General features: G+C 33.1%; 1 protein-coding gene across 1 annotated transcript; it reads left to right on the forward strand.

Moving 5' to 3' along the window:
• The first annotated feature begins 18,698 nt into the window (after positions 1–18,698).
• LOC120068517 (protein TAPETUM DETERMINANT 1-like) lies at positions 18,699–20,916 on the forward strand. Its single transcript, XM_039020313.1, has 2 exons — positions 18,699–18,965; positions 20,564–20,916. The coding sequence occupies exons 1-2, from the start codon at positions 18,743–18,745 to the stop codon at positions 20,866–20,868; spliced, it is 528 nt and encodes a 175-aa protein (XP_038876241.1). The 5' UTR covers positions 18,699–18,742; the 3' UTR covers positions 20,869–20,916.
• Positions 20,917–21,919: the final 1,003 nt, after the last annotated feature.

Consider the following 21,919-nt stretch of genomic DNA (forward strand, 5'->3'; position numbering starts at 1 on the left):
TTTTCTATGTCGACATTCTTCAACAGATTTTGGTTCAGAATCCTCATTTTTAGATACAATATCAAGAGCAATATTATATATAAAAATGTTGTCAATAATTACATTAGTATGAATCCATCTTTTTTCCAGATATGACATAGTTTATTGAAATCTCATTATTATCTTTAGGTATTTCACCTTCCTAATTAGTCATGTCGAACATTTCTTCATGGATATTTACATCTTTATCCAAGTCTTTTTCACTATTAATTATTTTTCGTTTTCAAGGATTTTTATTTTTGGAACCCACTGGTCTACCACACTTCTGACGTGTTTCAAACTCATTAGTGACAAGTTGTTGTGCTGAGATATCAATTTTTTATGGAATATTTGTAGCTGATATATGTGACTTAGTTACTTTCTTTGCATATATAAATGCATCTAGTAATTGATTTTCTATATTTTGTAAATGAATTATTTTCTAAACTTGAAGTTCACAACAATCTGTATGGGGATTTGAATGAGACAACAACGATGTATTCCATATAATTTCTTTTTCCAATTTCTGAATTTCTTCCCCTAATGTTGGAAATTTTGTCTCATTAAAATGACAATTAGCAAATCATGCAGTAAAACATCACCCATCTTGGGTTCAAGATATTTAATAATTGATGGGGAATCATATCCAACATATATTCCTAACCTCCTTTGAGGACCCATCTTAGTACGTTGTGGTGGAATAATTAGAACATATACGACACATCCAAAAATTCTTATATGGAAAATATTTGGCTTATGACCATAAGCTAATTGTAATGGCGATTACTTATGATAAGTTACTGGCCTGATGCGTACAAGTGATATTGCATGCAAAATAACATGTCTCCATATAGATGAAGGAAGCTAAGCTCTCATAAGTAATGGCCTTGCAATTAATTGCAAACGTTTTATAAATGACTCTGCCAAACTATTTTGTGTATATACATGAGCTACAGGATGTTAAACACTTATCCCAATTGATATACAATAATTGTCAAAAGATTGAGATGTAAATCAACTAGCATTATCAAGAAGAATAGTCTTAATTGTATAATAAGGAAATTGTGTTCTTAACTTAATTATTTGAGCAAGTAATCTTGCAAATGCAAGATTTCGACTTGATAATAAGCATACGTGACCATCTACTGGATGCATCTATTAATACCATAAAATATCTAAATGGTCTACTTGGTGAGTTAATAGATCCACATATATCATCATGAATTCATTCTAAAAATGCAGGTGATTCAGTCCCTATTTTAGCTGGTGATGGTCTAATTATCAATTTTCCTTGAGAGCAAACATCACATGATAATTCATTAGATTGAAGAATCTCCTAACTCTTCAATGGATGTCCATTTGAATTCTCAATAATTCTTCTCATCATTATAGATCCTGGATGACTCAATTGGCCATGCCAAATTATAAATATGTCTGGATTCATGAACTTTAGATTCATTGTTGCATATGTTTCAATTAATCGTATATGAGTATAATATAATCCAGAAGATAAAGCAAACAACTCTTCCAATATACATTTTTCATTCGAGACAGTAGATATGATATATAGATATTCCACATTATTCTTACTATCAGTTTCAATATGATAACCATTGCAACGTATATCTTTAAAACTTAGAAGATTTCTCTTTGATTGACTAAAGAATAATGTTGGGTTTTATATCCTAAAAACTCGCAGTTTGTAAAATGATAAACAATTTTCTATTATCAATATACTTGTTATTGATCTCATAAATTGTATGAAAGTCTAAATCCAATAAACTAAGACTCATGACTATTGTATGAATACTTGAACTTTATGTGGAGATATAAGAGTGGATCGGGTTCGAGTAAATAGTCAAAATGATCTATGGTACATGAATGAGGTTGGGTACCTTATTCTGGTAACATCATTGGATGTGGCCTGCTCTGTAGTTGTTACAAAGAGTTGTAAAGTGTTATATACGATGTGATCCTAATTCATATATGTTATGACATAGGAGTGGAGGTGTCCTATGTAATGAGTTTGCATAAGATTAGGACCAAGAAATAAGTCACTCTTAGTTTATAACATTGTTTACTGTTTAAGACTGACTATTTTACCTAGATGACCTAAGTAACTCGATCTTAATCCTGAGTTAACTATGAACTCCTGTTTATTCGAGATTGCCCTTAGATTTGCATAATTGAGGGTTGAATCAACAGCGTCGACTCAATAAGAATTCCATTTCAGGGGTAAGACCGGGTAGATAGTTGGGGACATAGGGTGCAAGACGAAGTTCACGCCTACCCGATTTAGGGATAGGAGAAAGGTTGTTCTCTCAAGTACTGAATCCAGGTCTTGAATAAGGTGCCCCACCCTTTCACTGGGCTGAGAACGTTTGGTTTGGTGATTGGATCACAAACCAGTTGTTCATTAGAGAATCAGTAGGGACTTGAGGAATAAGAAGTAATCTCGGGGGTAAAACAGATATTTGACCCAGTCGTTATTACGAACAACCTGTGAAGGGTCGACTTGCTGATTATAGTTAAATCATGTGGACATAATATATCAATGAGGGGAGTGCAACTATGGGCTTTAGTGGAATGACCCATTAGTTAACGAATGGAGATTAATCTAGTCTAATGAGTTTAGCCAATTAATCTTGAATCGTTGGAGCCCATGATCTGTAGGTCCACGAGGTCCCCTTACTAGCTCGTAACGGACTAGCTCTAGAATAGTGTGATAAGTTAATTTGAAACGTTCAAATTAGAATTAAGGGAATTAATAATTATATGGGATATAATTATGTTTAATTTTAGAATTAAACGGAATAGGATAATTTATATATTTAAATATGATTTAAATATATAAAGATGGATATGTGTTAAAATTAATTTAATATTTGATATTAAATTAATTAAGTTTTATTTAATAATTAATTTATGAAATTAATTNATGGATATGTGTTAAAATTAATTTAATATTTGATATTAAATTAATTAAGTTTTATTTAATAATTAATTTATGAAATTAATTAATTTTTCATTTTTAAAATCAAATAGATTTTTTAAATCAAAATTTGATTTTTAGATAAAATTGGAAAATTGGAAAACAAAAACACAAAATGGAAAAATAGATTTTCCATTATCCATCACCTAACTAGTTCACACATATTGAAATATCCTTGTCTTCGTCTTCTCCAAGCATGAGTTGCAACTCATGTAGCTCTTCTCTTTGCATGTTGATCTACAATATAATGAAGAGATTGGAGTGAAAATCGAGCAGGCAATCTATAGAGTTTTTAAGAGAAAAACTGGTTTGATGAAAGGTTCTTCAACAAGATTGCAGCAGTGAGCTTTTCTCCTTCATCCCTTGATTCAAGCTTGTTTTGAGTCCCAAAACTTAATCTAGAGCACCAAGAGAATAGTGGAGAAGATCTTGAGGTGGTCTACAAAAAGATATGGAGAAGATTACAACTGGAGAAGGAGCTTTGAAGAAGTTCTACAAGAGGTATATCTTGAAACCCATTTTTCTGCAGAAGCATGCTTTATATTATGCCAAAATTAGTGAATTTGAATGCTTAGATGATCCTTATGCTTCCGCTGCTGTTGATATAATCCTACAAATAATGTATTGTTAATTGTAAATTTTGGTTCTCTAGGCAAAATAATATTTGCTTTTCCAAAACCTTCGATCGGGTTTATAGAACCTGATATCGTATTGACTTTTGCTTCCAATATTGTCAGTTTGGAAAAATATTTTTTACTTGTAAGTATTGTATGTGTAGTTGTACTGTCTGCCAGACATAGATTTTCTTTGCTCATTTTTTAAATACCTAATATATGAAAATGATCCATATTTTTTCATTAAAAGAAAATAAATAGAATAAGAAAAACAACACTTAAAATATATAAAAGTTACTAAAAAAAATAACATGAAGATAGATTTTTTTTTTAAAAAAAAAAAAATATTAAGTCTAGATATTCTCAAAGTAAAAAAAATAAAATAAATAAATAATAAAAAAATAAAACATTTGATGTTCCACAAATTTTGCCATTTTTCTATTTAGGAGATTCAAAAAAGTCTGCTACATCCAAATTTGTCATGTGGGATAGGTCAAATATGTCATCATCCTGGTATGCAAAATTTGCTTCCACATTTTTCTCTTTTTCCTTCAGAGAGACTTGATAGAGGCCAATTAAGTGTTTTGACGTACGACAGGTATGTGACTAATGTCCAGTCATTTCGCATCGAAAACATTTATTTTCAACACTCTTTGAACTTTTTTCATGTGGAGTTTTTCCTTTGTGATCAACATTATGCATGGTTTTTTTTAAATTTGAATGATTAGACCGACCACCACAAAAATAATAATTATTTCTTCCTCTATCACAGTCATGACCTCGACCACGACCGCGATCACAATCTCGACTACGATTATTAACATTCACAACATTCACTTCAGGGAATGGTGTTGTCCAGTTGGTCGAGATTCATGATTTTTCATCAATAATTCGTTATTTTGTTAAGCTACGAGAAAACATGAAATTAATTCAGAATATTGTTTAAAACATTTCTCTCGATATTTATGTTGCAGGAGCATATTTGAGACATGAAATGTAGAAAATGTATTCTCTAACATATCAGAATCAGTAATTTTCTCTCGGCATAATAACAATTTTGTACTGATTTTAAATAATGCAGAGTTGTAATCACTTACTGATTTGAAATCTTGTAGCCTCAAGTGCATCCACTCATAATGAGCTTTAGGAAGAATAACTATTTTTTTATGATCATACTTCTCTTTCAAAAATTTTCACAAGATATAATGATCTTTTATTGTAATATACCCCATTTCCAATCCCTAATGCATATGATGACAAAGGAATCATAACTCTTGCTTTGTCCTAACTAGATGTCGTATTTCCTTCTTTAATAGTCTCCCTAAGATTCATAACATTCAGGTGGATTTCGGCATCAAGTACCCATGATAAATAATTATTGCCATTAATATCAAGGGGGGAAAATTCTAATTTTGTGAGATTTTTCATGGCATCACCATCATAAAATATTGTACTTATGTTAGAAATTTAATAGATATTGAATATGCAAAATAAAATTAAATATATTAATTATAATAGAGAGGGAAAGACCGACATATCTTTAGCGAGGAAAACGACAGGAACTTATGCTAATAACGTGTTATTAATTTGAGAAGCACAGCGGGAACACGAATAGTAATAAAATATAATATAATAATAAGATAAATAAATATTAAAATAAATAAAACATAATATATAAATAAAATAAAACAACAAAAAAAAAAGAGAGAAAATTCTCAAATTTCTCCACTTTCTCCGATTTGTATGGAATTTACCTAATGTGTGTGTGATTTTAAGATCCACCAAATACTATTTATAGGTAAAGTGGCAAGTAGAATGTTGACTTACATGGACACAATGCATAAATATTTACAAGGCACATGAACAACATGAATGATGATATATGACTTTTGAGACATTAAACAATGGATATCTATTTATTATTATAACATTCATAATATTAACATAAATATGTATTTTTAAATTTTTTGTTTCTACAATCGATCAATTTCAACATTTAATCAATATATCCTTAGAAAATTGAAACCTCGATATTACCGTTGGTATCAACATTTTAAATCTTTGTTGCAATTTACAAGTACGTAGATAGATATATAAAGAGAGACAAAAAGGAAAATAAAAATGGACTTTTTGATTTTTTTTTTTTTTTTTAAAGTGGATTAGTATATTTATGAGTGGAGATTCCATTTCAATATCCAATAAAGAAGAAGCTGCATCTGCAAATGTCAATGACAATGTGTTCACTGCATCTTTTTTTTTTTTTTTCTCTCTCTCTCTCTGCAGACGACCAGTCATGAACATTTGGTTCTTCCTCGAACTTGCAAAATTGACTAAATCTATGTTTTTGTTGAATGTTTTCCCCCCTTTTTTTCGTTTCCTTCCTTTCTTTGAAGTTAGCTAATATTTACCAAATCATAATAAGAATTGATGTAATCGTAAAGAAATTTCATTAATGGATCAGGTGTAATGAGTCTAAATCATAAAGGTAATTGAATTACTTCTGATTTTGTTTATTGAGAATTATGAATTTTGTCACATTTATTGTTACCGTTACCATGACAATTACAATTATAATAGTAAAGATGTCAAAATTTATAATTTTTCTTCTCAAACAGTAACAAAGATACGGTAACTGTAGTGGAGTAACAATAACGATATGATGTAATTTTTAGATGCAATTGGATTGAGCATGTTTTATTCGTCAATCAGTTTGCATTTTTTTATTACAGATTTGGAAGTGGGTCTTATGTGTCATGGAAAAATACAAGTAAACAACACCAAAGATAATCAAATGGGGTCCACTTTTAACATTACTATTGATTTATTGTCTCACTGAGTAAATGGTCCATATCAGTTACAAATTTTTAATATATTCTTTTTTTCCAAATGTTTTTTCCTTGAATGTTGGATATGAAATCTAAATATATAAATTTGAAAATAAGAAATTCAATGAAAACAGAGTTGTGTTTTATGTTTTTAGATACGTGTTTAATTATTGATTTAGAAATCAAATTTATAATTTAGACCATTGTTTTAAATGAGTTTGATAATATAAGTTTATATGAACATGTTTTATGTTTAATTTATTAATTAATCTAACATGTTTTATGTTTAATTTTTTTATAATTATAATTTTCTAATGTTATATAATTTATAATATATTACATAATACATATTTTATTTTATTTTTTAAATGAGTTGAGTTTATAACATGAAATGCTATATTTCTAAACATTTTTATCTTTATTAATATAATTCTATATTTTAAAATTTAAAATTTAGATGCATTAAAGTATAAAAAAAATATTATTATCAGAATTTGCAATGTTTGGATCACAAATATATTATCCAATTTGTTTGTCGAATATATCTTTGATAAAACAATGAATTTGAAAATATAAAACATAATTTATATTACCAATCTAACAAACCCTTAGATTTCATTCATTTTCTATGTTACATTGGATTTTAATAGTCTCTCATCGTTCTTAATTAAAGCTTGGTCTCTTATAATAATAAATTTGAAAAAAAAATGTCACCTTATAAAATGTATGTCTAGTAAAAGAAAGCTGCATAGTATGGGAGAGGGAGAATGAGAATGGATTCTAGAGTTGGAGGGAAAAAATGGGAGGGAAAAAAAAATCTAGTATCATACTTCATTTCTTCACATGTTTTCATAAATTTTTGTGAACTCTATACTATGTTGAAAAAACATATTGATGTGGAAAACAATAAATAAAAGTAGTAAAAACAATTTCCATACTAGTATAGTTAGTATCAAGGATTTAAATGTCAATATCAATATCGAGATAATTTCAACTTAACTCATATATCTATGAATATAATAATAAAATACAGATATGAAAGGATATTTCTATAAATCACAGAATTTATAAATTTTATTTAGATTAATAATTAAGTTATTTTTATTATCAAACTAAGTTATGAATATTGGTATTAGTATTCTTATTCATATTAGACTAAATATTTAATATTTTTATTGTTGAAAATTTGTTTAATTGACTTTATATTTTTTCTAAGGCAATGGTTTCTACATATGTCACAAATAAAGTCTTAACATGTGTCTATGACATCGGAGTATTTTCTCGTAAAATATTTTCCTTATCTAAAAATATCCAGATGTAATATTTTGTTCGGTATTTTCCTTTATCGAAGTGCGGTCTTTCTTTTCTAAATGGGGATTTGTTTCTTTTCTTGGATTTGATTATTAAAGGAGAATTATGCCGATTATTTAGGGTTGCCACTTTTGTTAATCAAACAAGACGTTTTCTGCCCTACGACCATTGTTGTGCATCGTTGTGTTATTGCTTGTTGCGCTCACCATTCCGCTATGCAAGTTCTTCATCCGTTGAAGTGCAACACTTTGAAGTAAATCACGATCTTAGGGAGAGCCTAAGCCATTGCTATCAGAGAAGAGATTCTCAATCTTATGGGAGCCTAAGCTTCAAGTTCGAAGAAGGACTTCTCCATCTAGGGGAGATCTTAAGATTCATCCGTGAATGGAGTTCGCTTACTTGAGGAAATATATCATTGTAAGAGGAGTCTCACTCGTCATCGGAAGCCAAGATGATCAACACTAGTATTTTCAAACTTAGGAGAAGCCTAAGTTCACTTGAGAGGGAGTCTCACATCTAGGGGGATCATAGGTGTTCAGTGGGTTGAGCTTTATGTGAGTTATTATAGTGGTCGTACATTACAGATAACTTAGTGGATTATCTTTCCTGGACATACTGTCGCCCAGACGTAGGTGGTTCATCACTGAATTAAGTTACCAACTTTTGTGTGTCTCTACTTGTTTACTTGTTATTAGTATTTTTGTTGTTTCAGTGGTTGTCAATACTTTTTGTGTAACATTTGTATATCAAATGACAAGTCATCCTTTTTCATTTATACTTTATAAGTATTTATTAAAGGCGTTAAATATATCTATAGATATAGATATTTAGTATCGAGTTTTAATTTACAAATATACAAGACATATGGATAAATATTGTCATCAAACCATTCCGTAGGTGGAGAAGTACTTGGTTTTTAACCACCAGTCAGTTTGAGGTTGATTGGGATCACGAGGGGATATGACATATGATGTAACAGCACCAACCCAACGGCCAACACAATCTGCTTCTTCCATTGGTTAAAGCTCTTCCGTTCTCCGAGGTTGCTGTTTTTGTTCCCTATTCATTACAAACCTTCAATTCCATAGAAAAATGAAAAACAATCGACTTTTTCTAAATAAAGCTTTCTAATATCTTGTTAGGTGTCTATATCACCAAGATTTTGTTTCGATTTTTTTAAACTCTTGTTTTAGTTTTAACATTTTTCATTTGTTCTTAAACACTTTCTTTCTTTTATCCTATACATCCGGTTGGTTTATGTATCTGATAATTTAGTTTACTACCCTCCATTCATTACGCATCGTCGGAAGAAGAAAATAACTCCATTTATTTTTGTTGTTGTCATTGTTAAAGGTGAAATACAGAAAAGAGTGTACATTATCAGTTACTGAAGACAAATGTAAAAAACAAATCTAGAGAAAGAAGATTGAAGGAAGAAGAGACGAAGAGAGATCTATAGAGAAAAATAGAACGAGAGGAAGAGAGAATGAAATACTAAAAACAATTTAAAAAGGGTTATAAAATGTTATTTAAAAAACCAATTTTTTTAGGTCAATCTATCAAATAAATTTGTAAAATATAATGTTTAGAGCCAAAGTGAATTCACTTCTTCAAATTGGAGGTTTCAAATAATAATAACTTTTAGAGAGAGCTTAATATTTATTGTAATAATTTTTAGAAAGAGCTTAATATTACGTAATAATTATTGAGCTATGGATAATCTATTGGTTGGATGGAGCCTGCTATAATAATTTTAAGAGAGAGTTTAATTTTTACCATAATAATTATTATTTACAAAAAGTAATTATTTTAGCATTTGAGTTCCCAAGTTGAGTTGAGGGGAATCGGTCATTATTTCTCATTCAATGTTTGAATCCCCTATTATTATGGTTGAAGACCACAATTGTTTTAACACATAATTAGTTACCGTTAACATATAATATTTTTTCCATGATAGGCACTTGTATAATTTTTGTTTGGTTTTTGTATGTTTATGTATAAATATGTTTTCTAAAAAAAAAGTACATGGAAGTATGTTTACATATAATTTTAAATGATCTTTCTATTTTCACTTAAATATAAAATAATATACACCCACTGCTAAACTATAAATCATTTTTTTCTTAAATTAAAGTACAAAAAATTGAAAATATTTCAACTTTGACTTTTTTTTTTTAATATAGATTTAGTATAGTTATAAAAAAATGAAGTATATCGTTTCAGTACATAAAAAAAAAATGAGGCATAAAAGAAATATATTCCAGTTCATTTCTTAAATTAAAGTACAAAAAAAAAAATGTAATGACAAACAAAAAAAAGTTTGAACTTTGACATTAATTTTTTTTGGTTCCAGTATAGTTATAAAAAAAAAAGGAGTATAAGAAAATGCAATCAAATTCTATTATTAAATTAAGGTAAAAAAATGTAATTTCAAAAAAAAAAAAAAATTGAACATTGACCCTTTTTTTTTTTTTAAGTTTAAGTATAGTTATAAAAAATGAAGGATAATAAAGGTAAACAAACTCATTTCTTAAATTAAAGTATAAAAGACGTAATTAAAAGAATTAAAAAGTAGTAGAAAAACTTAAATATTGACCAAAATAATTCGTACTCCAAATACATATTATTATAACTTGTCCATTCTAAAATAATTTGAACCCTAAATACAAACAAATTTCAAACAATTTTAATATGCACCATAAACACTGACTATTATATTTCAGACTAAAATAGTCTATATCTCAAATCTTTATTGTTATAATTCATAAACTATTATCTCACTTAAGAACCAATTAAACATTCTAAATAGAGCCTTATAATTTAACTTGAAAAGGTAATAATTAGATGCAATTTAGGTTATACCTAACTATATATCCACTTTTCTTACAGAAAAAAATAAATCAATAAATAAAATATTTTTTTAAAAAAATTATTTTACCATGTGTCAGAATTTTATTGGACGATCTACCAGGAGAACATCCAAAAGTCTTTTTCCTTGAATTATAAAATTACTTTACATACATTGAGGAAGAGCATTCATTATTTTATTCCATAATTTCCTCTTATTTTCTCTCTTTTCAAATTTTCCCACAATAATTCACTTGCAAATTGATGGAACAAATTTTATGCAATAAACTAATTTTGGTAGTCCTCAATCCTGGAAGCCTTGGTCATTGACTCCTTGGCTTTACTTCTCTTTAGATGCTGAAAAAAAAAAAAAACAAAAGGGAAAATTTCCTGTAGTAAATTTTACACTCATGCAACCAAAAAGTGAGAATTTGCTTTTTCACATAATAGTGGTTAACTTATAATTTTAATCTCTATGAATTGAAAAAAAATTAGAATTTAATTCCTATATTTTAAAAGTTAGAACTTAGTGCATGTGATTTAATGAAATCTCATAAATATTTTTTATAGTTTCATAAAAGTCATCATAAATAGTCTTTAAGATAGGGACTATTTTATGAATGTTTTATTAAATCAAGGTACTAAATTCTAACTTTTAAAGATAATATTTGTAATTTAACCTATAAAATTACTAAAATGCTAAAATTACATAGTAAGTATCTTCCAATAACTATTTATTAATTTAAATTATAAATTTTCTGATTTTGAAATTTATATTAGCTAGGTTTCTAAATTTTTAAAATTATAAATTTATTTCTTGAATTTTGAGAAATCTTAAAATTCATGGATCTATTTCGATATAAAAATTAAGGTTTAGAATTCAATTTTATATGTCAATAGAAACATATAACTCAACTAGAATAAAACTGGAATTATTGAGCATTGATCTCTAGGTCAGAGGTTCAATTCCTCACCCTCTCCCCAAGAATGTCAGAAAAAAATTCATTAAACATAAAATCTAAACTTATAGTTGATAAATTAATTAACTTTTACAAATTAAAAATTGTTCAGGGACGTGTTAGATAACACAAAAAATACAAGTTTAAAGACTTACTGGATACAAAATTGAAAGTTTAAAATTGTGCCGCCTAAGGTTTCTGCCTTTTCAGATCGACTCTTTAAAGAATCTATCAAGAAATTGTGCCGCCTAGGGTCGCCACCTATTTGACCTTAAAAAAATAGGTCCGCCGCCTAGGGTTCTCTATGGGTCGTGGCTTCCGCCGTCACTACGGGTTCGTCGGGTGAATCTCTACGGTTTGCCGTCGCTTCGTCTGCACTGGGTGGGTTTCTGTCGGTCGTCATTTTCGCATCTTTTCGAGTGAGTTCAAGTGGTAAACAATGTTGGTTTCGTGTCTGGCCTGTTCACACCTGTTCGTGTATTTCAAGTGGACTTTTTGGTTAGTTTCGCATTTGGTCTGTTCGCCGTCGACTGAGGTTCCTGTTCGAGTGGATTCGAAGCTGCAATCGACGACCGCCGCGGGTTTCGTTCGTGGCTTGTTGGTAAAGGTGCTCGCGGGTTTTGTTCGCAGCTTGTTGACTGGTGAGGCTGGGTTCTGTTGGTGGCAGACATCTTATTGAGGTGTGGGTTTAACACGGTGAGAGTTGGTGATGATGGTGTGTAAGCGGTCGCCTCTAAGACTAAAGGAGAAGAATGGAGGGCGAGTTGTTCGTCAACCCTTTTGTCAGCTTAGACCGGAGATCGATTTGAGATTGGGTGCTCGTTCTTCGGGGGTGAAGGATTTTGGGTTTTCTGACGGTTGCTCTGAGGAAAGTGGAGGGTCTGGTATGAGGAGTGTTGGGTTGAAGAAGGAAATTCGAGTTGTGAGGGTTGAACTGGGTGGGCTGGGTAATGGGTTAGTTGATGGGTAGGAAGTGAAAGGGGTGTCTGGGAGTCTTGAGGGTGTTGGGGGCCCGGATGAAAATCGGTTGTGACGGGTGTTGAGGTGGGCCTTGAGGGAGTTGGAATGAGCGGGCCTATTAGGAGTGGGCTGAGGCATAGTGAAGGAAGTGGATTGGTGCAGGGGGAGCTGAGGAAAGGGTCGATAGATGTGGGAGCTTTGGTGGGTGGTTCACGTGGTGCAGGGCCGAAGTTGGGAGGCTCGGAGGGGCAGAAGTCAGACAGTGAGGAGGTTTCGCAGGCTGGGCTTTGTGGAAGTGAGGGTCGATCTGTGGACTTTCAGGTTCTTTGTGAGCGGGAGGAGCCGGTTCCCAAAACCAGTTTAGCTAGGGGGTTTAGTCCAGAGGTGGTTCTGTTGGAGGAGAGATGTGGTTTTGGTGGTTCTGGATTCGGCGTGAAAGGGGGAAAGTCGTGGGCAGCCCTTTTTGGGTCTAAGTTGAGGGGTAATTTGGAGTTCATTCCCCCATTAGTTGAAAAAAATAAAGTTATTGTTGAACCTTGTGAGGAGATTATTGATGAGGGTGTCTGTGTGTGGGAGAAATCTCTGGTTGGTCAGTTTGTGGATGCCAAACTCCCGTATTCTGTTATTTGTCATCTTATTCAGAGAATTTGGGGACGTGTAGAGATGCCGACTATTACCTTGATGGATAATGGTTTGATTATCTTTAATTTTCAAAAGGTAGAGTCACGGGATTGGGTGCTGGAGAATGGTCCGTGGCACTTGGGTGGCAAGCCCATCTTATTACAATAGTGGTCTCTAGGTATTATTCCTGAAATCTTTTTTTTTGACTCTGTTCCTATATGGATTAAACTGGAGCATGTTCCCCTAGAGTTGTGGACGAATAGGGGTTTAGCAGTGTTAGCTAGTACCGTGGGTAAACCTGTCTCTTTTGGTGTTGCAACAAGAGAGTGGCGACGGTTATCGTATGTGAGGGTTTGTGTTTAGATGGATGGTTATTCGTTAATGCCCCATTCAGTCACTGTTAGAATGCGGGGTCAAGAGTTTATTATTCTAGTAGTGTATAAGTGGAAACCTCGTAAGTGTTCTTGCTGTGGTTCATTTGGGCATACTGGGGCGGTGTGTGAGCAACAGGGTATGGAGAAAGGTCAGGAGTTGTGTATTATGGCAGTCAATGAGGGGTGTTTGGAGGAGAATGGGGGAGTTGAGAGTGTGAGAAATGAGCAGGAATTGGGGTATGGGTGCGGGGGAGCTAGCCTAGTGGATGAGATTAAGGGCGCAGAGAGGGTTGAATAATTTACTATGGTTAGTCGACGTAGGCGTGATAGAGGAGTGTAGGGCATAGGGGTGGTAGTGGGTCACCGGGCATGGCACCCTTGAAGAGTAGAGTAGTTTATGGGTCCCCTGGAATTACAGGGTTTGTAAAGCACATTGATGATCGTAATCAGTTTGATGTTTTGTGTGATAAGGGGGGAAACTCGTTGGCATTGGCACTAGTGCAGACAGATCTTGATCCATTGCTTGTTATGGACGGGATGTTTGGGAGTTTGGACAAAGGCCCAATGGGAAGTGGTAGATGTGATCTCTTGCAAGATTCATGATTTGGTGTTCTTGGAATGTTAGGGGGTTGAATGACCCTATTAAGTATAGGGTGGTGGCAGACTTTCTGGCTTCCTCCTCTATTACTTTCTATTGTTTGCTTGAGACGAGGGTTCATCGTGAGAATTTTGGTATGGTGATGGGTAGGTTTGGCAATGCCTGGAGTTGTGTGTGTAGCTATAGTGTGCAGAGAGTTGGGAGGATTTGGGTGATGTGGTGGAAGAGTGTCTATGATTTTTCCATTGATGTCAGTGGGGATCAATTCATTTCTGGAACCTTAGTGGATATTGTATCTAGTACTAGGGTATATATTGGTGTTGTGTATGCCTCTAATCACGTGAGTGAGAGAAGAGACTTGTGGTCTAAGTTGATTGATGTGTGTGCCTCGTGGCAGCTTCCTGGAGTTGTTTTGGGGAATTTTAATGCTATTCATAGTAGTTCGGAGGATTTTGGGGGTTGCCCTAACTTGAGGGAGATGGAGGAGTTTGATGAGGTGTTATTAGAGGCGGATCTGGTTGAGTTGGGTGTGACAGGTAACTGGTTTACCTGGACTAGTAAACTTCAGAGGAATGGTATCTTGCGACGCTTGGATCAATGCTTGTCCAATGAGGCGTGGAAGGTAGCTTTTCCATATTCAGAGGTTAGGGTTGGTCAGTGGGGGATTTCTGATCATAGCCCTCTTCTGGTTTCTACAGGGAAGATGAGGAATAGGCCGCCTCCTACGTTTCTTTATTTTTCTCATTGAGCGGAGGCAAAAGGTTTTCTTGATGTTATCAGTCAGTGTGGAGAAGGTCTAAGGATGTGTCTCCTATGGTTAGTTTTGTGCGAAATTTAAAGGTAGTGAAATGGGTTTTTCATACATCATTTGGTAGGCGTATCTCTGTACTAGCTGATGAGGTGCAGGCGGCTAAGCAGGTTATGGAGGTTGCTCAGGCAGCAGCTGAATGGAATCCTGATTCAGAGTCATTGTGTGCAGAGGCGGCGGGCCACTGAGGTGTTTTGGTCAGTGGTGAGATTGGAGGAGGCGTCGCCTCGGCAGAAGGCTAGGGTTAGGTGGCTGGATTTAGGTGATATGAACACAACTTGTTTCATCTTTATGTTCGTTCTCGTCATGGCTGCAGTGGTTTATTTACGGTCGTGGATGCTAGGGGGACTCACCAGATGGTGCATGACAGGATGGCAGAGGTGGCAGTAGAATTCTTTTGGGGTTGCTTAGGTGCTCAACATGTGAGGTATAGAGATATTACTGCCCGAACTGGGGATATTGTGTAGTTCAGTTGCCCCGGGGAGGGGGTTGAGGCACTTGGTCGGCCAGTGAGTCGGGAGGAGATTCAGAAGGCCTTATTCTCGATGAATTCTGGGAAGGCTCTTGGGCCTGATGGATTTTCGGTGAATTTTTACAGAGCTGCTTGGAGTGTGGTTGGGGATGATTTCTGTGATGCTATGCTGAATTTTTTTAGTCATGTTACCTGCCTGGTGGAGTTAATTCTACTGCTATTACTCTCATCCCTAAGAGGCGGGGAGCTGAACGTATGGAGGAGTTTCGTCCTATTTCATGTTGCAATATTGTATATAAGTATATCTCGAGAATCTTAGTTGAGAGATTGCGGTTGTGGTTGCCTGTTTCATCAGTGGTAATCAGTCTGCATTTGTTCCGGGTAGGTCGATTTTTGATAACATTTTATTGTGTCAGGAGTTCGTGGGGAGCTATAAGAAGGGAAGAGGGAAATCGCGTTGTGTGTTAAAGGTAGACCTTCAGAAGGCTTACGATTCGATAAATTGAGATTTTTTGTTTGGGGTGTTGTTGGCTATAGGTACGCCCCTTCAGTTTGTTAATTGGGTGAGGGCTTGTGTTACTTCGCCTAAGTTCTCTGTGATGATTAATGGTTCCCTTGAAGGGTTTTTTCCTGGTAGGAAGGGGTGAGGAAGGGGGATCCATTGTCTCCTTTTTTGTTTGTGATTGTTATGGAGGTCTTGTCTAGGTTGTTGAATAAACCTCCTATGTGGTTTAGGTTCCATGATCGGTGTGAGCGTTTGGGCCTAACTCTTGCAAACAATTTGATGATTTTCTGTGCAGCTGAGAGAGATTCTTTGGAGTTTGTGAGGCAGGTATTGACAGAGTTTGCAGAACTGTCTGAGTTAGTTACAAATGTTAGGAAGAGTTCCATGATTGATACATAGAATTACAACTCGTATCAAAAGTTGGGCATCAAGGTCCCTCTCCTTTGCTGGGAGGTTGCAGTATGTTAGGTCTGTTTTACAGTCCTTTCAGGTTTTTTGGTGTAACATTTTCGTGTTGCCTGCGTGTGTAACTCATGAGGTTGATCATCTGTTATGTAGTTATTTATAGAAGGGTAGTGTGGTGAGTCTGGGTGGTGCACGAGTGGCGTGGGATGAGGTGTGCTTGCCGTTGGGAGAAGGGGGATTGGGTATGAAGCATGTGGCCTCTTGGAACCAAGCTGCTATTATGAAGTTGCTCTGGCTTCTCTTAATTAAATCGAGGTCAATATGAGTGGTGTGGGTGGAGGAGTATGTTTTGCATGGGCGGTCGTTGTGGGCTATTCGGAGTGAGGTTGGGAGGTTTTGGTGCTTGAGGGCTATCTTACGAAGTAGAGATAGATTCAAGCATCTGGTTCGTTTGATGATTGACGATGAACGGTCTTTTTTTTGGTGGGATCCTTGGCTACCGAGGGGCGCGATTTTGGATTCATACGGTCTACGGTGGTTCATGATGCAAGGAGTAGTTTAGAAGCACGGTTGTCAGAGTTCTTGGATGGGAGGGAGGTTGGAGTAGCCTACATGTCTTGGAAGCTGCTTGAAATCTGGATCTTTATCAGGCAGTGGGGCCTAGGGTGAGGGGAGAGGTTATTGGGTTTGGGTGCCGGACGCTAGTGGTCGATTTCTATCACTAAGTGCTTGAGAGAGTATATGTCCTCGTCGTCCGAGGGGTGGTATTCCGCGTCACTCCTTCTGTGTGTGGTTAGCAGTGAGGGATAGGTCGGTATGCAGGATTGGTTGAGAAAATTGGGGTGTGTTGTCAGAGAGGGGTATCTTCTGTGTGGGGAAGGTGTGGAGTCGTATGATCATTTATTTTTAAGTGTGGTGGGAGAGAGGTTTGGTTTAGTGTGTTGCGTCATTTGGTGTTCGACACATCGGGTGGCTGTTGGGATGTATAGTTGAGTTGGTTGTGTCGAGTGGGTTCGGGTAAGGGGGTGCGTAGTAAGTTATTCCGTGTTTTCTGGTGTGCGTTGTCCTATACTACATCTGGCAGGAGCGTAATCGACGGCTGCATGGAGGTCGACTGAGGTCAGTGTCAGCTCTGTTTCACCTTATAGTCTCTACGATTCGTGCTCGGCGACTTCCTGGCGGGTTGACCTTCTTGGTCTTATCTAGTGTGTGTACGGATGTTGTTTACTTTTGAACTTCACGTTGTTCTCTATTTTGATGTAGCTCCTAGTTTGTGGGGTTTTGGGTTCTTTTCTCTGCCTTTCTTCCTGGTGATTTGCGGGTTTGCATCTATGTGTTGGTTTTGTTATGGTCTTATCATGTTGCCTTTGTTTTGGTTTTGTTGCCTTGTCTTTGCTTGTACTTGGTTGCTTTAATGCCTTGATCCCAGTCTGTGGGATCCTCCTTGTTAATGTATAATAATATCATCTATTCTAAAAAAAAAAGTTTAAAAATCTATTAGATATTTTTAAAAGTTTAAGACAAAATAGACACAAACATTTAGAGATTAAAGTTGTAATTTAACCTTATTTAACTTTTTTTTTAAAAAAAGAAAATTTCTCCCTTCTCTTTCATTCTCTCTCAAGATGGTCAATGAGATGCTTCAAATATTGGTATAGGAATATTCTCATGTTGATATAGTAAACGGAGAATTTCTTGAAGATACTTAAGGGTAACGGGTGAGGAAGTTGTCAAGTATTATTTTAATAAATGACTATGAGAAAAATAAATCGATTAACATGTAAGTGTTAGAAAAAAGTTGAGATTGAAAGTTTTTTCTAGTTTTAGAATCGGTAACAGCGCGCGTGTAGAAAATCCCTAGAAGTGGTCTTGTATATATACCCTCTAGCCACTCCTGAATTCATCAATGTGAGACAAGTGAAGTACAATTTTCATGTGCTTTTGTGGGCCTTAAGCCTAGACTATATGTGGGTCATTCCCAACAGTAAGTTGCTCGTGCCTTTGCGGCTTTTACATCTTTTTAAGGCTGTTCTTTGTTCGGAAAGGGGACTTTCTTGATTGGATTCTCCCTCTGAAATGAGGTGGTGATAATATAATGGTTGGACTTATCTTTTGTACTTTCGTCCAATATATATATATATATGAAATAAATTTTGCAAACTTATATAATTATAAGATAAAGTCAATAATGCAAAACTTTTGACAGATAATTTTGGCATCATTTGAGAAAGTAAATTAAAAGTAGGAAAAGTAGTCATTTATTGTGGCCATGCATGAAGGCATCAAAGGGATATTATTGTCCAATAACAGCCCAAATTTTGCTAAACCCTATAAATTTCTCCATTCATATATAGGTTCTATTATCATTTACCTTTTTTGTTCCCCATAATTTGCCCTCTCATTTTCCTTTCAACAAACCAGAAAAGAACCCTCATGAATATCTCTTCCCATTTTACCCTTTGCTTCTTCTTCTTCTTCTCAACCTTTCTTCTCATCATATTTTTGAATTTTGACTTTCACAGCTCACTTGAGGATTCAATGGCGTCTTCCTTTAGGGAAATGAAGCCTTTGTTTCTTGCCAATCAGAATCAGATTTTAGCTGCATACTTGGAGCCGGAGCGAGCGCTTAACCACCGTAGAAAGCTTTCAATGCACGGTAACATTGTTTGATAATCGTTTTGATATTTACTTATAAATATTACTTTTACGAGTTTCTTAATTTTTTTTTATCAACATATGAAGTAAAGAAATTGAATATCTGTTTTTGAAATCGATATTACTCTTTATTAGTTGAGTTATATGCTGAGTTTCTTTATTGTTGTTATCTATTTTGAACAAAGTTTTTCAAATATACGTTGCTAAGTTTTTAAAACTCTAAGGAAAATAGGCATCATTTAATAATTATATGATTTTTTTTTTAATTTTTCATTTCTAAAATTTAAGTTCATAAAAATTCTCTTTATCCATTTCTTTATTTTGTTATATATTTGGTACATATATATGTTTTCAAAATTTTTATATCCTATTTGAAATTTTGACTCAAAATTCCATGTTGCTCTAAAAGAGAGGAAGACTAAAAAACACATAAGAGAAAACCATTATACTTTTTTTGAAAAAAAAAACTAAAAATTTTGATTGGTTTGATAATTATTTGGTTTTTTATTTTTGAAAATTGTGCTTCAAATAAATTCTTTATATTAGTCTTTAAAAACCTTTAGTATATATATATAGTTCTTCAAATCTTGGCTTGAATTCTTTAAAATACTACGCTATAAATAGATAATAAAACAAAATAAATAAATAGGTGTGAGTAATATTTACAAACTTAATTTTCATAAAGAAAAAGTACAAAATTAGATTTAATTTGATAATCATTATTTATTAATATTTTTAAATCATGTTAGTTTTCTTACGATTTCTTTACATGTTTTTCATATTTGCATTTTTAGTCCAATTCTAAAAACTAAAAAAACTTTGATTTTTATTATTAATATTATTATTAATTTTCAAAACTTGGATTTTGAAAAACACTTATAATAAGTAGAAAACAAAAAGAAAACAAGATAAAAGTAATGAGTATGAGCTTAATTTTCAAGGACAAAAAATTAGATCTTGTTTAGGTAATGATTTGGTTTTTTGAATTTTAATTTTTGAAAATTAAATATATAAATATTCATTTTACCTTTGATACTTTGTTATCTACTTTTACTAATATATTTAAAATTTAAGTCAAAATTTGAAAATTAAAGAAAAAAAAAGTAGTTTTTAAATACTTGTTTTTGCTATTGAAATTTGGAAACTTTTTTACTTAAGTAATATGCAAAAATCATTTTAAAAAATTGAAAAGAAATAGATTTAGTTTTCATAAACAAGGCATTAAAAGCGAGACCATAGTTTTTCAAAAGTAGTTTTTTTTTTTTTTTTTTTTTTTTTAATAATTTCGGCTAATAATTCAAACAAACACACTTAAAAAAAAAAGAAAAAAAAAGAAAATTGAAAGTAATAATAAAAAAATTACTAATAATTGCAATTGGTAAAAGTTTTAGAGTTAACAATTGAGTGTATATCAACATTTTAAAAGAATAACAAATATAGTAAAATCTGTGTCCGTGATAAACTCTAAGAGTTGGATCTAAATTTTGTTATATCTACAAATTCTTCTACATTTTGTTATGTCTACTAATACTATAGATTTAATGTCTCTATTTACAACTATCCATGATTATAATTATTGGGTATATTTTGTTGAATCAGAAAGATGCAGCAACAAAGACATAAGCATTTCACAAAGTAAAGATTCAACATCAGGAATTCCAGAGTTCATAGTGCAAATTGCAAACACTTGTCTCTCAGTTAATTGTGCACCGTCGGATATCCATCTCCATTGCGGCTGGTTTGCCTCTGCAAAAATGGTTAACCCTTCAATTTTCAAGAGAATATTTTACGATGATTGTTTGGTCAACGGAGGGAAGCCATTGAAGATCAGCCAAACCATTAGATTCACTTACTCTAACTCTTTCATGTATCCTCTCACTTTCAAATCTGCCAACTTTTGTTGACGGGATTGAATTTAAGATTTATTAAAAATACACGTGAAATTAAAATTAAACCATTAAAATTAGTATGTATTATCTAAGACCATTTTCCTTTGGCAAATATATCTGAATCATGCTTGAAAATTGAATGTGGATGCTTTTGAAATAGTTCTTTAGATAAAAAGAATGTCACTTCGTTAGGTCATCAATTCGTGTCGGAAGGAAGCAATTCACTTGTAAAGAGGAGAATGATAGTATCTTAAAAGAATATATCTTTTCTAGGAACCAAATTAAAGTAATGATGTAATGAGTGATTTATTCTCAAAAGAGACGTGACAAAATTGAATAATATTAACAATTTTCAATGAAAATCCCAATTTCGGAAAAAAGATAATCAACCAATTCAAAATAGGGGTCAACCCAATTGTTCAGCAATTGCTACTTTTTCAGAAGAGGAAAGGAAAAAGGTTGGTGGCACAAAGCTGCAAACTTTTATGTTTTTGTGTGCAGTAGGAGGCTACGTATTGGTAAACCCTCGTAGCATCTCTCTTTTGTTCAAAAAGGTCCTTCTAGTACCATTTTTTTAAAGAAATTAATTTTAATTTTTAGTACCTTGAAATCTAATTAACCAATATACTGCACCTAATTTCTATATTCTCGTTTCTTTTACCCACAAAATAATATTTTTTTTAATTATTTTTTTAAAAAGATTTGAAAAGTATCCATTTTTAATTGGGTGCACCATAATGAGATAGATCCAAGTATTTTCCAGTCTAATTTAAATCTTCTATCTTCAAGAGAATCAATCTTTATCTCAATTATAGTCGATCTATACTTACTTTTATCAGATTTCTTTTTAATATCGACTATGGTTATTACCTCACTAATATTTAGGGTAATTATAAAAGCTACTTTTACAATTATTATTTCCCTTCCACTTTAATAATTTTAAGTTTAAGTGATTATGGTTGGAAGATCCTATATTGAAAAAATCAAAATATCTTGTTATATTTATAAGATACATATGAGCTATTCATCTCTAGGACGTGGATACGTGGATATTGTAGATGATGAA

Source organism: Benincasa hispida, chromosome 12 (assembly GCF_009727055.1).
Source record: "Benincasa hispida cultivar B227 chromosome 12, ASM972705v1, whole genome shotgun sequence".
Classification (NCBI taxonomy): domain Eukaryota; kingdom Viridiplantae; phylum Streptophyta; class Magnoliopsida; order Cucurbitales; family Cucurbitaceae; genus Benincasa; species Benincasa hispida.